This window comes from Protopterus annectens, chromosome 7.part0 (genome assembly GCF_019279795.1).
Source record: "Protopterus annectens isolate FY-2018-M chromosome 7.part0, PAN1.0, whole genome shotgun sequence".
Taxonomy (NCBI): domain Eukaryota; kingdom Metazoa; phylum Chordata; order Ceratodontiformes; family Protopteridae; genus Protopterus; species Protopterus annectens.
Window position 1 is genome coordinate 624,202,992 of NC_056739.1, and position 15,619 is coordinate 624,218,610.

Below are 15,619 nucleotides of genomic sequence, written 5' to 3' on the forward strand. Positions count from 1 at the left end.
ATTCATCATCAAGAAAGAAAAGAAAGGGGAAAAGGGAAGATGAAGTGTTTGCAACTGAGAAAATATGTAAATACAAGTTGCATTATAATACAGGTTATGACTTACGAGTAAATACAAGTCCTTTCTAACAAGCTAATTGTTACTTAACAGGTAGCAGTCAAGATATACTTAATATTGTCGGATAATGCTCCTAAAGTACATTTTTAGGTGTGCAAGTTTAACGTTAAAATTATTTATATAAGAAACAGTTTCTTATATTAATAATTTTAACGTTAAACTTGCACATTACTGTTACTTTCTTTTCTCTTCTTCTAGAGTATTGTCATCTTATAATTACCTTACTTAATACATTCTCAGTTGGCCATCAAGGCTTGAATTTCTGATATTCTCCTGGCGGATGTGAGGGCCACCACAGCAGTACTGTTTTCCAAGTACATAGTTTCAGTGAAGCAGAGTGGGCTGTCTCAAATGGAGGTAACGCGAGTTTTTCCAAGACAAAATTTAGGTTCCATACAGAAGACATTGACTTTCAAGGAGATCTGATATAGAGGACGCCTTTTAAAAAGAGCTTAACCTCTAATCTGGATGCCAGAGGAGGTACCAAAGGGAGTTGGTGGAAATGGCAGACAAGTGGACCTTAACAAAGGAGTATGTTAGTCCTGAATGTAGAAGCTACCACAAGTAAGAAAGGGCCATGGGTACAGAAACGAGTAAAGGGTCCTGTTTTTTCTTATGACACCACCTGGAGAATCCTTTCCATTTTGCCACATAATTTCTCCTGGTACTGGGTTTCCTGGCCTCCTGCAGGACATTTAGTATGTCCTCTGAGTATAGGTACCTGAAGGGGATCAGAACCCTATCGCCCATAGAGTGAGCCTGAGATAGCTCACACAACGGTTTATTAAGGACCCCCTGTCTTGTGTGAGTAGGTCTAGATGGTGCGGTAACCTGTGGTGATTGCCCTTGGCTAAAAGGTGAAGGGGAAACCAATGCTGTCTTTGCCAGAAGGGAGTCACCAGCAGGATTTTTGGTTTGCCTCTCTGAATCTTCATGACCACCTTCTGAATCAGTATGGGGGGGGGGGCATAAAGGTACATCCCCGCCCAAGAGAAAAAGAAGGCACCCATTTTCCAGGACTGGGGATGTGGATCACTCATACAAAACAGAGGCATCTACCTGTTCTGGGAGGAGGTAAACAAGTCTGCTTGAGGAATACCCCACTTGTGTATAAGATCTAGGAACACCTCTCTGTGAAGCATCCATTCGTGAGAGGGTGCAGAAGTTCTGCTGAGCATGTCTGCCATTAAATTCTCTGCTGAAGGAATGTACACTGCTTACAGGTGGATCTGCAGAGTTGAGGCTAGAGAACAAATCTGTATGGCTAAGTTGCAAAGAGGACAGACCTTGTGCCCCCTGCTTGTTTATGTACCACAATACAGTCATATTGTCTCCGACTACTTTCAAGGTGCCTGGTAGGAGGACTGGTTGGAAGATCTGTAGTGCTAAGTAAAGTGTCATCATCTCTTTGATGTTGTTGCCGTCCCTTTCCCTGAGTAGAGACAACTCTCCCTGCACTTTGCTTAGTTTTTGCTAGTGTTACTGCCCCCCCCCAACCCTGGTCTGAAGCATCTGTGAAGAGCTGTGAGGATGGTGGTAACCGCAAGGGTATGGCCCTGGTTGAGACTGATGGCTGTAATCCACCATTCCAGCTCTTTCTTCAGGCAAAGTAGTAAGGGGAGGGAGACATCCAGAGGATGGTTCCAACTGGTCTTTAGTACCCGCTGGATCTTCATCATATGCAGCCTTCCCAGAGAAAGCATTGGTAACAAGGATGCCATGTGATCCAGGATTCTTAGGAATTCTCTGGCTGAAAGTGTTTGGAGAGAGAGAAGCTTCTGAAGATAAAGTGTGAAGTCTTTTACCTTCTGGCAGGGAATGAAGGCTGCCATCTTGTCGGTTCTTACCCTGCACCCTAGAAAGACTAGATCTTTTGTAGGGGTCAGGTGGGATTTCAAGTGGTTGACCGTGAACCCCAGGTCTGCCAGGGTTCTGGTCACCAGGTGAAGGTGGTGTTGAAGGGTGGGAAGGGCCTTAAGTATTAAGTCGTCTAGATATGGGTATATCTGAATGCCCTGATCACTAGTTTACCCATTCCTATATGTAAGGATTCTTCTTATATTACAGATATTATCTATAACAATTGGGGAGTTCTGACTAGTAGTCAAGATGTTTTATATAAATTGGGTACCAACCCTGTTTTTACTTTTAAGAGAACTAATACTCTTAGAAGCTTATCTGAAAAAGAGATTCACAGATTTTAACATCCATGGAATCTCCGAATGAAGTTATCACTACAGGAATGTTTATATGTGGCTCATGTGTGGCTTGCAACTACATTTACACAGGAACTGTATATAAATTTAAACATAACGGTTATACTATACACTTTAAATGTCATTATGACTGCAAATCTACTTATGTAGTTTATGCAGCTGCCCGTCTTTCTTGCTCCTCGTTTTATATTGGGAAGACTACAAGGAAACTTTCTTCTAGGATAAAGGAGCATTGTACTGCCATCAGGAATTTGGACTTTCGTAATGCTTTCGTGAAACACAGTATTCTATGTCCTAATTTCAATGGATTTAGATTACTTGTATTGGAAAATATTAATTTATTTTTTGGGGATGCTAATAATTTATTAGAAGTTAGAGCACTACTTTGGCAGTTTAGACTAGGAGCTGATGCACCACGTGGTCTAAATGAGAATCTAAATATTAAATGTGTACTAAAATGGAGAAGAAGTTAATTATTTTTATTGGTCACGACACACAGAATTTGAATTGACAGTGTTTTATAACTTTGATTACAGCTTCTTTGAAAATGTATTACGCATGTTCTTACTATTGGTTTATTTATATATATAGGTGTACACACATACTTACACATTTAAACATATACACAAACACAGAGCAGGGGATGTGGGGGAGGAATCCATTGTGTGTTTTATTAATTATTATTTATTAGGTTAAAATGTTTGTATTGCTTTTGATATTCTTAGCCGTTTCCTTTCATTTTACAAGAATTTAACATTGCAGCATGTTTACTACTTATAACTTTCAATGTTTTTAGAAACCAACATTTTGCATTTGTTTTTACGGTATTGTGTTTCATGTGAAGTATGTTGAAACCCTTGGTCTGAGCACACGTATACATGCATATGCACTGTTAGGAAATGTTACTACTACTGCTCTGATAAGACAGCAAGCAGTAAAATCATACTTGGCCATTCTGGCATCCTTCTCCACCATGGATTTGGCTACATGCAGTTTGATGTCGACTGGCTGCAGAACATGCTGGCTTGATACCTGCTGTAAACGAACAGCTTTCCAGTCTTCACCTTGGAAAGAAGCAAAAGGAAACAAATTATGCTTTATAGGAAATGTCAAGACTGAGCACAAAAATAGTTAATCAACATTAAAACACCATTTTCTGAAGAATTCTGTTTGCTTTTTTCCTGCAAGCCCATTTCCTTACATTACAACTGGTAAACGAAACACCATGACACTACTCATTTACTACAGTGATTCACATGTGGAAAATAATCTGTCTCATCTGTAAGATGCTCTATGCTTAGTCAGCATTCGTTTGCTTAAGAATCAAGACAAATTGCAACACAGTTGTGAGTTTGATTCCTCTAATGACATAGTACAGAGACATACTCAGTATGTAAACCTATAACAGGCTGGCTACACTACCACAAAAGTATTCACTGAACCTTGGAATGGTTACTATACAACTGTTTTAACTGCTTGGCTATACTACGGGTATCAAACATTACAAACAAAATATATGTTATCACATCATCATTAATCTCTGAAAGAATGTCATTTGAAGGATTCATAAAAACAGCCTTACACTTTTTCAGAAATCACAATATAGCAAATCTTTTTAGAATATTCTTTGCATGGACCAAGTACATACAGTGCTGAAGCATGCCATGATATTACACTCCAATGTACACACAGTGCTAATGTATGCTGTGATGTTATACAGTGCTGAGGCATACCATAAACTCCATCGAGACTAGTGTTTAGCCCATGGATCATCTATTTTCTTTTCTGCATTTTTTTGTCTCCTAGGCTGTAACCATCAGGCCTCCCCAGTAGTCCTCTCCCAGCCCTGGTTATTTGTCATTAGGGACTCAGCCTCTAGATCTGCTTGGGGGAGAGGTCAGGTGTGGGGAACGATCAACTGTACAGGTATCGGAAGTGGTTAGATATGTGTGTTTGTTTTTATTTAGCCTAACCCCACTCCTTGGTGGTAACACAGCCACCTGCATCACCATGAGGGTTACCTATGCCCTCATCGTGTCTACACATGCAATCTTCTTCATATGGGAGGGCAGAAGCTACCATCAACCACCTTGGGCAACTGCAGTGCCTGTCCATACCTGCTCTCAATGTCATGTATGACCTCCACCACACACCACTGCGTCATGAACAGCCAGCAGAGAAACCATCCTCCCATGCCTTCTAAGTCACCCAAGACACTACTTGAACTTCAGTCACAGTTCGGGCTTAATCCCTTAAAGCCATCAGGAGGCTCCCTGGACCCACTACTTTGACTCAACACCAGAAAACAGACCACAGACAAACTAGGAAAGAAATAAAAGTTTTGACAGCTACAATGCTTAAATATATAAGCAGTATATGAATATATACTTGCCACACCTATGGAGAACACTCTGTCAAGGCTAAATTGTATGGCCAGATGTACATGAGTGGAGGTACAAGGGCATTTGTGACCCACTGAGTGGCATATTAGAAATGCAGCTTTAATTACATTAAAGCCCTCGAGGATGAGTTCCACAAATGGTTTAAATCTCAAGCAGTAAATCCAGTAAACTGAAAGGTGTCAGAGGACACCCAAGGAACCATTAATCATACCTTATGTGAGAGCTTTGTAATACTGACAATGTACAGGTGAGCATTTGGAATATATACAGAGTATAAATTACTGGTACTGCAGTATTCCCCCATGCCAAAATACAATGACCTCAGAGATAGCATGCACAGCTCCCCCTACTGTAAGGTACAATGACCTCAGAGACAGTGAGAGCACAGCTACCCTTACTCTATGGTACAATGACCTCAGAGCTAGCAAAAACAGCTTCCCCTGCTCCAGGGTACAACGCCCTCAGAGATGGCAGGAATAGCTCCCCCTGCTCTAGGGTACAATGACCTCAAGACAGCGTGCACTAGTACCCCTGCTCCAAAGTACAATGTCTTCTGAGATAGCATGCAGTGCTACCCCTGCTCCAAGGCACAATGACCTCAGAGATGGCAAGCAGAGCTAACAAACAAGGCTATGTAGAAGGGGTAGAGCCCCACATAACTGGGGGGGTGTTTGTGTGTGCACGTGGGGGGGGGGACAAATCCTGGCTGCAAAAACAATTTAATATAAATGGACTAAGTTTCACTTAGTTCTGAATTTGAAGTTTTTGATCTGGAAGCATAATTGCCATTCTTGGGCATGAGATAGGGATTCAAGCCAATGGTGTACATCCACAGTGTAAAAGTCTTCCTTTGCTCTGGTTTCAACTCCAGCAACTAAAACAAACAAATTTATAGTGACGCAACCTGGAACCATTACTGGAAGAGAGAAAGCTTTAGCCTAAAAGAACATCCAAACCTGAAAGTCCAAGTAAGGTTTCCTGAAAATGAGAGCATGTAACTCCAAAATAATTTGACTACTTGTTAAGATCACAAGCAAGCATTTTCTAAGAAAAGAACTTCTCTCCCATTCAAACAAAACGCTGTAATAGCAGTTTTGAGGTTCAGATTCCAGAGATGGCAGAGTTTATTTAAAGGAGGACTGAAGCAAAGTGCTCCCTTCAAGAAAATGCTAAGTCAACATAAGGCTGAATTACAATTCCATCCTCCATGTAGGTAAGAAACAGCTAACTTATGCACCTTCACTGTATTACAGAAGTCCAATCATACAGGTGTCTAAGAAAGGTCACGATAACATGCAAGCTGACTAGGGGAGAACAGAGTGCCAAATTCCAGCCAAATGGACAACTGTTTTCACTTGTAGGCTCATGCTGTTTAGTGGAAAGCTTACAGTCAGCCTCAATCACTTATAAGACACCTTTAGGAAGGCTCAACAGGATCAAAGCATCAACTTCAGAAGACAGCATGGCATGAACAGAATCGGTCTGCGAGTTTCTTCACTGAGCACTGAGATGAGACATTAGAATAACAGGAAGAAATACAGCAATATCCTATGTCATGAGATGGACAATGAATCCACCCCCCATTTCCTTTGCCCTGCTACAGCAAAGGGAGCCAGGGAATGAATGTTTTCACTTGAATTTCAACTGGGTCAATACTGGGAGTACCCCACTTCCTAAAGAGTCTGTACTGGACACCACTTCAAAATCTGTAGTTCCAGTATAGGACTAAAGGAAAATCAAAGAGTCTCTCTCAGCTGGTTCATTTCTCTTGTGATGTGGACTGTTGAAGACAGAATGGTTCCTCTCTCTGTGGCCAATTACCAGGTAGACAATGCCTCCCAAAAGGGGGTTCAACCTACTGCACTTTTGCTCATTTAGATACCATACAGAGTAAATGAGGAGTGCCAGTCTAATCAGGCAGAGCACTACAGCCTCCAACTGGTGAATACCGAGCTTCTTGTCTGCAGGAAACTACAATCCTTGAACTTTGGGATTCATGGTGAGCTCCTTCCTTCACTAAGTGTCCAACATCAACACCCAAGATTTGTTCAGCGGCAGAGATGAACAGGTATTAAGAATTGAATTTATTTATTCCATTTATTTTCTCAATGTATTTATCCTTTGTTGACCACAGTGGTTCCACTAGGTTACTGTACAGTCTTCAGAAGGTAATATTTTTACTACTAAGGAGAAATTTGGCTAGCACATTGTGAACTTCCCCTACTCTTTGGAACTAACAGATGGCACAACATGCAAGCAGCATCAAGCAGCAATGAAGAGGCCTAGGGTAGCAGCAGTAGCATGGAGGAGAGAAAAACAATGGAGAGTTTGGAGGTGGAAAGTGAGAATTTGGAGAAACAATTTGTTCAATACGGAACTTCAGTATGCAAACAAAGATTCTTATGTGGAGGATGCTACAAATGTGCAGCGTTCGCTCTCTGCAAGGAGAAGGGAGTGACTGAGTCTGCTGAAGGTTGTGCAGATAAAAGAACTGGTGTCAGAAGGGCTTGGAGATGATGTTCTTTTAAGAATAATAGAGCAGCATGTTCCAGGTGACAATTCTGTTATTTCATGGGGTAAGATGGCAGATTACCATCTTCAGCACTTTTGGAAAATTTATGTGGAAAAGGAACCAGGTGATACTGCAGAGAATGCAGCCATGACAGAAAGAAGAATAAAGCAGCAACAAACTGAGGAGTCTGCTTTTGTGGCAGCAGATACTGCAATAACAAACATATGCAGCAGTGACAACAGGCCAAAAAGAGAACAGCAACAAACTGTAAGCAAAACTGTTTTTGAAAAGAAAAGACCAGTTGTGATAATAACATGAAACTGTAATAGGTTTTATGCAGGGAACAATTTGATAACAGTTTTGGGTTTTAAGGCTCAAGAAATTTGATCTTTTATACATAATGGGATAGACTTACTGTGACTTAATATTTGAAACTAATGGGCTGATGAAATTTCTGGAACTGTGCAACAAAAAGGACAGCTATCTATGGAACATTTATTTAATTCCTGCTTTTAATTTAACCGTTAAAAGTTGCTCTGTAGTTTAGAACTAATAAACTGGAAAAACAATGATGTAAAAAAAATTGCAAACCTGCTGGTAATGTGAAAGCTAGAGATGAGAAAAACTTATGGAATGGAGGTTAACTGTTTTCAAATGAGAAAACAACATGGTGAAACACTTAAGTGTTAATTTTGTTGCTGGTCATAGGACATTAAGATGAACTGGCCAACCTAAATCATGCTTCTTTTGTGGGGACTTTTCTCATTTAATTAATGGCTGCGATAAGATATAATGTAACCAGAGTGGGAAGAAAGGAAATAAGGACGTACACAATAAGATAAGTGCTGAATGTTTTGATAGATGGTCAAGATCAAACAGTAAATAATGAAAAAGAAGGGGAAAGGGAAGAGAACGTACATGAGGAAGGACAACAAGAGGTTAAGGAAGAGGATGAACTAGGTGAAAAAACTGTAGAAGAAAAAATGTGGAGGGAAAAATGAGGAGGGAGAGACAGAGAATGCATTTAGGATAAGGGATTAATAATTTTCTAGCCAGTGAAAAATCTAATTCTGAAGATAAAGGATTCTTTTTACTCAATCTCAAGGAAAAAAAAAAGTTATCTACTCACCACAACATTCCATCTGGGTAGTTGTACTTCATTTGTCGTCAACCTGTGGGTTTCGGATCTGAATCGGATCCGGCATGGCCACATTTTCCAGCTACTGATCTGAGCTCCAAGCTCCTCCCCTTACTCATAATGCCCCATCTCCTTGCTCCCTTCAGATCGAGTTTACTGCTAACCACCTAAACACATACCAGACCCAAAACAAGACCCCATCCTTACTGGCAGCCTGAAAATACTAATTCCCATTTTGACCAAGAACTTTTCTGGAGTAGTCATATTCCTATATGGTCAGTACCAAAGTGACAAGGTCGGGGGAAGAAGGGAGGGATGGTTTAAAACAAATGAAGTACAATTACTCAGATGGAACGTTATGGTGAGTACATAACTTATTTATCTGATGTAGTTGATTTCATTTGATCCTCAACCTGTGGGACAGAGTCCCCAGCTACCAAACACCTGGGTGGCCCTCATGGAAGGATATTCCGGAGCACCGTGGAGCCAAAGGATGCCCTGTTCCTTGACACAATATCCAACTTGAAATGTGAAATGAAGGTATGATAGGAGGACCATGTAGCTGCAGAACAAATATCATCCAGTGACACTCTAGACCAAAAAGCCACTGAAGTAGCCATAGATCTGGTAGAATGCACTTTTACCAGACACAGAGGGGGAAATTCCTCTAGAAGAATATGCATGAATGCATTGGGAAATCCAATAAGCAATTGTCACTTTAGAAATTGGTTTCCCTAAGAAAGGTCTTCAGTAAGAAATACAACTGATCCGATTTCCGAAAGGCTTTAGTCCTGCGCAAGTAAAATCTCAATTATCTACGAACATCCAACAAATGCAATTTATATTCCCCTTTATTTTGAAAACTTAGGAAAAAAACTGATAAATTAATAGTCTGGTTAATAATGGCCTCTGATGCTATTTTGGGAAGGAAGGGTTAGTTAGTGCGCAAAGATACTCTATCTTTATGAAATATCATATAGGGAGCCTTGATGGATACAGCTTGAAGTTCCGACACTCCCTTGGTAGAAGTAATGGCCACCAAAAAGACAGTCTTCCAAGATAGATACTGCAAATCTACTGAAGATGCCGGTTCAAAGGTGGGGAGACTAACGCCTGGACCACAAAGGTAAGGTCCTGGGGGGAGTGGGATCCTTAAATGGAGGTCTAAATAGAAAGGTACATCTAAGGAAAGACTTGCAAAGTTTGAAGAGGCTAAAGAAGACATGTTTTCCCCCACATGAAAAGTTAGAAATAGCAGCCAATTGACTTTCACTGTGGAGAAACTGGCCCCTTGAAGAAAAATTCCCACCAGAAGCTCCAATACTGCAGACACTGAAGCTGTGAAAGGATCCACGGCATGCTGTGAGGCCCATATAGAGAAACGTTTCCATTTGCTATGATGCACCTTTCTGGTGGAAGACTTGTGAGCCGCCACCGAGTCCTAACAATCACGGGAACTGGAGCAGCCAAGCAGTGAGCTTCAGACTGTCCAGGTCTGGATGAGGAATCCCTGAGGGATGAGAAATAAGATCCGAAACTGGATCCAACGTCCATGGCGGAACTAGTAGGTGAGACCAGAGGGAGTGGAACCAAACTTGGCGAGGCCAGAATGGGGTGAGGAGGATCACAGTGAAATGAGGGGTAATGGATGAGAAGCATAAAGTCCAGAAGGCCAAGCATGAATCAGTGCGTCGCTGGTGGCTTCCCCCTGAGTGGGGTTCAGAGCAAAGAACTCACTGCATTTCACGTTGGAAGGTGATGTGAAGAGATTGCAGCAAGGATGACCCCACTTTTGAAAGATCTGTTCCGTTACTGAAGGAGTCAAGAGACCACTCATAAGGCATCAGAATAGATCTGCTGAGCCTGTCTGCTAGAATGCTGGACTGTCCCAGAATGTGCGTTGCCACCAGAAAATGGCCGGTGGAGATAGTCCTTTCCCACACTCATGGCTTTGCGACAGAGGGGATAAGATCTGGTTCCCCTTGTTTGCTGATATACCAGACCACTGACATATTGTCTGTCTGAATTGCAATCACTCCTAGAGAAAGATGAGCATGAAGGGCCTGCAACACAAGAAGAACCGTCCTCATCTCCAGGACGTTGATATGTCAATTGGTCTTGGATGGGGACCACTTGCCTTGGACTGTCCTTCCCAAGCAATGCCTTTCTACCCTAGCTGGGAGGTGTCCGTGGTCACCGTGGTTTTGGGAAAGGATGGAAAAAAAGACGGCCCTTCAGCAGATAGCAGATCCAGGGACTGAATCCACTACTGAAGAGAGTTCCTGCACACTCAGATTCGAATAGGGTGAGATAAAGGTAGATCTAAGAGGGAACACAACCGCGAGTATCCACTGAAGAATTCTCATATGAAGGCGTGCTAAAGGTAAAAGGTTGATCATGGCCACCATAGACCCCAATGCTCTTAGAGCTGCTTCTATCGGAACTTGGGTTTGAAGGACATACAGGACATGCATCTTTAAACTGCGCATCCCATCCGGGGATGAAGAAAACTTTCATTTGAACACTGTTCAACTGAGCCCCAATGAAGTCTAGAATCTGAACTGTGGCCAGTGAAATTTGTTTTGTTTGATGGTGATGCCCAGTTTGTTTGCTACACGAAAAAAAGCAGTCACTGGCCTGACAATGTAGATGCTTGGAAGGGGTGAGTAAAGAGCCAATCGTCCAGGTAAGGGAAGACCTGAATACCCTGAAGCGTCAGGTGAGCCACTACTACCGCCATCACCTTGGTAAACACCCTGGGGGGGCTGCGGTGAGACTGAAGGGAGGGAAGGGTTCTGAACTGATAATTATTGGCTCCTAGCTGGAAGCAAAGGAATCTACAACAGTACCTGTCCATCTTGATGTGATAGTACGCATTCTGGAGGTCTATCGAGCGCATACAATCGTTTGCCTGCAGATAGGGCAGGATGGATAGAAGAGTGACCATCCAAAATTTCATTTTTGCTACTGACAGCTTCAAGGTGGACAGATAAAGGGTAGGTTTGAGGTCCCCCATTTTCTTTGGCACTAAAAAGAACCTGGAGTAAATGCCTGATCTGGATTGGTCTGGGGGGAACAGGTTGGATGACCCATTTTTTTTAACAGCTTATTTCTAATGCTGCTTCCTCCCTTTGCGCAGTTGGGATGTCTGGAATGTGTTTCTTCGGTCGTGGTGGTTCTTTGAATGGGATGAAATATCCACTGGATATAATTTGCAACACCCAATGATCTATTGTAATGGACTCCCATGCCATTGGGTGTAGCGACAGGTGATCCCTGACTGCCTCCAGAGACTAGCAGTCTGGCAACCCTTCAGGGCTGCTGCCCGGGTTTCTCTGAGAAGGGTTCTCGGGACCCAAAGATTCTAGGACCCCTCTGTGTCTAGGGCATCGTCTGACATAACCCACTCTGCCTCTGGGGAAAGGTGAGTCCTGCGTGTTCCAGGAAAATGCCTGAGACTTCCAGAACCACATCTTCTTCGTCCCTCGCTGATTCCTGGAAAAGGATCTTTGAGGGCAGGAGAAGCCAATGCCGATGGCAGACAGTGTCTTCCCGTTCTTCTCACTCTGGACCAGTGTGTGTCTAATGGATTGCCCAAAAAGGGAAGAACCACCGTAAGGGGCATTTATGAATGACGCCTTAAAGGGTTCTGAGAATTGACCATGCTGGAGCCAGGTGTGGCGCCTGATGGCAATGCCTGTCCTGGCCACCCTGGTGGCTCATTCCACAGCGTGGGAGAGCAGGCACATGGACGTATTCAAAACTGCTTTAAAAGTGGTCATTCAAGCAGAAAATGTCTTTTTGTCCTCTGCAGACATGGGCTCCTGGGTTGACAGCAACTTCCTTGACCAAGTCTCGCTGTAATTGAATGACGAGTGCTACGTAGTTCAGCCCCCTCACCATGAAGTTCGCTGTAGCATACACCCACTTCCCAAAATGGTCCATCACCCTTGATTCTCGATCAGGAGGGTAAACCGTGGAGCTCTCTCCCACGCATGCTCTTTCTTGGTGGTGGCTGCCACAACCATAGCAGTCACTGGAGACCCCTTATTCCAGCACATTCTGTCCGATGGGGGACTCAACAACTTGTCAGGGCACGTAGGGCTAGGCTCCACATTGTCCATTTCCTTCCATGCCCTAGATGTTATAAGGTCCAGTAAAGGATCCACAGGAGGGGACACCCAAGAGGTAGATGGGCCCATACCAAATGCCTCCAGGAACACTGACTCGTCCAAGGTCTGTTTCAGGGCAGACCACCCACCCCCTCTGCTGAAGGAGTTCCATGATGTCTCCAAAGGAGACATCCTCAGGGGGTAACCTTGGGGAACCTTCCCCTTCCTCCAAGTCAGTGTCTTCGGTGAGGGACTATGGTGGAGAGTCCAAGTGCCTCCTTTTACACGTCCGTTTGTGAGTGACCTCCTCAGTAGGATTCTCTGGAGAGGACTCGCAAACTTCCTGTTATTCCCGTGGGGAAGCCTCCTGAGGCAGAACGGTCATGGGCTGTCCCTGAGACAGCAAGATGGTCAGAACCACAACCAAAGCAGAGGAGGTTTGGACGGAGTCCAAGGATAAGATGGTCAAGGGTCTCAATACAGAGAGAACCCTTTCCACCACGTCAAAGGCTGAAGGGGAACAAACCTCCTGGGAAATACCGGTGGGGGCCATCCCCCTCTGACCCAACAGGGGAGTCAGAGCCGAGGCTCAAGGAGCCAAGATGCGGAGAGGGTTACTGCGCTCCGAAATGCTATGAGCTGTCCGCACCCCCTCAGATCCAACCCCAAGACTATGGCTCCAAGAGCTGGGATCAGACATGCTCAAGGCAACAGCTGGCATCGAGGTACATAGAACCATCTGTGCTGACCCCGAGGGTCCTAGGATCCAATGACTTTGAAACTGAAGGTCGGATTGGAGAAGGAATTATAGATGAGAAGAAAGACTGCAAGCTCCCCCCTCCAGAGGGAGAGGGTGCAGGCAAGACCTCCATCTGGATCTGGGTGCAGATAAATCTTCACATCATCTTGTCCATCTCCGCTTTGCTCAGGCTCTGGGTGGAGCGGGAAGATGCCGCCACCAAAACAGGTCTGGAATGCCAGCGGGGAAGAGGACCTAACTGGGTACTGGATAGGGATTTCCTCCAGCTCAAGGGAGAATCTAGGAGACCGTAGCCGAGGAGACCCAGGCCTGGTTGAAGGCTTCACTTTTGGTGGCAGACCTGCCTGAACCAATTAGTCGGGAGGCCACTTTCACAGCTTGTCCCTTCTCTCCCTCCCCGGACCTCTTAGAGGGAGTTTTAGTCCCAGAGGCCGGGGAGGAGGAGGAAGATGCAGCTGCTGGTGTTCCCTCGGAGGGAGACAAAAGTACTACTGTCCCCGAGGTGGGAAGTAGGCCTTTCAGAATTAGTTTGTCCCTCCTGTCCTTCAGTACTCTGGGGTTGAACCCAGCACAGATAGGACAGGAGGTATGAAGGTGCACTTCTCCCAGACACATCACATACAAACTGTGGCCATCCACTGGGGAAAGCCTATGGCCACACTCTGTGCATTTTCTGAAACTTGACTTAGGGGCATCTGACATCCCTAAAGAGGCCCACACACACATGCAATAGAAGAGACAGAAAAAAAAGTAGCGGAAAATAAACTTTTTTTTTTGACCAATGACTCTCGTGGGGAGGTAAAGAAAAATGTAAAGAAAGAAATTTGAGAGAAGCTTATTAAAAAATGTACTCACAAAGACTCAACTAACGCTAAGAGCTCGGACCACGCTTATTGCTTCACTAGCGGCAAATGAGATCTGAAGGGAGGAAACAGGGCATTATGGGTAAGAGGAGGAGCTTCGAGCTTGGATCAACAGCTGGAAAATGTGGCCATGTCAGATTAGATCCGGATCAGAAACCCACAAATTAAAGATCAAATGAAGTCAACTACTTCAGATCAATATTTAACTGGGGAAAGAGTAAAATACGAAAATTTAAATTTAAAAATATACCCCCTAAACTTAAAAAGAAGGAAAAACAACAATTTCAGTAAATGTGAACAGTATTAACATTAAGTACTGTAGTATTTGAATGGTGTACTAAATGTGATGTGGATGTGATTCTATTAGATGACTGACAAGTGAAGAAAGTATGCAAATACAAAACTTGTGGGGTGGAAATATAATATGGGACTTAGGAAGTGGAAGCTGTTCTGGAGTGGCTGTGTTGTATTAAAAAAAAACACTGAACACACTAGATATGATGTTGATAAGGATGGGAAGGCTAATTGTTACGGATGTGAGGTGGTAAGTACATGTTTACAGAATTATAGCATTATATGCATAAATAGCTAACAAGGAAAAATAGAAACCTTTTTGTCAAAATTAGACTACATGGTAGTTAACATGTAAATTATAAATGCAGGGGACTTCAATTTTGATTTAAGGGGAAAATGCAAAAAGAAAGGGAAATATGTAAAAAAAAATGCAAGAAGTGATAAAATGTGGCAAATTAGCTATGTGAAACAAAAGTCAATGGACTTCCAAAAGGAGGCATTTGGATCTTAAATTATTTTGCATTATTGGAAGGTTTCAGGGTAGGGAATACTGATAGAGTAGTGACGGGTTTTGAGACCATTCAGCAATATGGATGGAGGTGATGGAACAAATGAGGTATATGAAAACAGAGGGAAAAAGAATAAATGAGAAATTATGGGATGAAGTTGGAGAATGGGAAGTATTGCAGTTATGGAAGGATCATAAAACCATGAAGGACATCTATAAAACTGGTCTGAATGGTGAACTGAATTTAAAAATAAAATGTTTTTCCATGGCAGGATGATGTAGTAAATGAAGAGAAAGTGAAGTTTGGGAAAATGCATGGAAATTAACTACAGAACTAGAAAATAAGAGTATTATGAAATGGAAAAAATATATAAAAGAAAGAAAGATACGGCATTACTGTTTAGGCAGACATATTTACAAGAAGAAGGGAAGAATAATTTGCATTTTTGGGAAAAAAAGCAAAGGAGGGTATTAGTATAATGAGGTAAATGAAAAAAATATAAAAAGAGAAGTAAAAAGAACCCAACAGCAAATTATTAGTATTGTAGTAAAGTATGTGGAAAATATTAGAGTAAAAAAAAAAAAAAGGAAAAGAGAAAATGGAAAGTAAAACAAAATCCAGAATGAGTTGAGGAAGATTTTGAAAAAGAAATTGCTATTAGTGAATTGTCTGAAGTACTTAGGAAAGTAGATGCTG

The 15,619-nt window shown here is 42.8% G+C and overlaps 1 protein-coding gene across 1 annotated transcript in view; it reads right to left on the minus strand.

Annotated features, from left to right (window-relative positions):
• Window positions 1–15,619, minus strand: part of VPS13C (vacuolar protein sorting 13 homolog C) — a 6,956,796-nt gene that overhangs the window by 4,929,071 nt on the left and 2,012,106 nt on the right. The window contains exon 19 of the mRNA XM_044076309.1: window positions 3,280–3,397. Coding sequence (XP_043932244.1) covers window positions 3,280–3,397 — 118 coding nt within the window. The remainder of the gene's footprint in view (window positions 1–3,279; window positions 3,398–15,619) is intronic.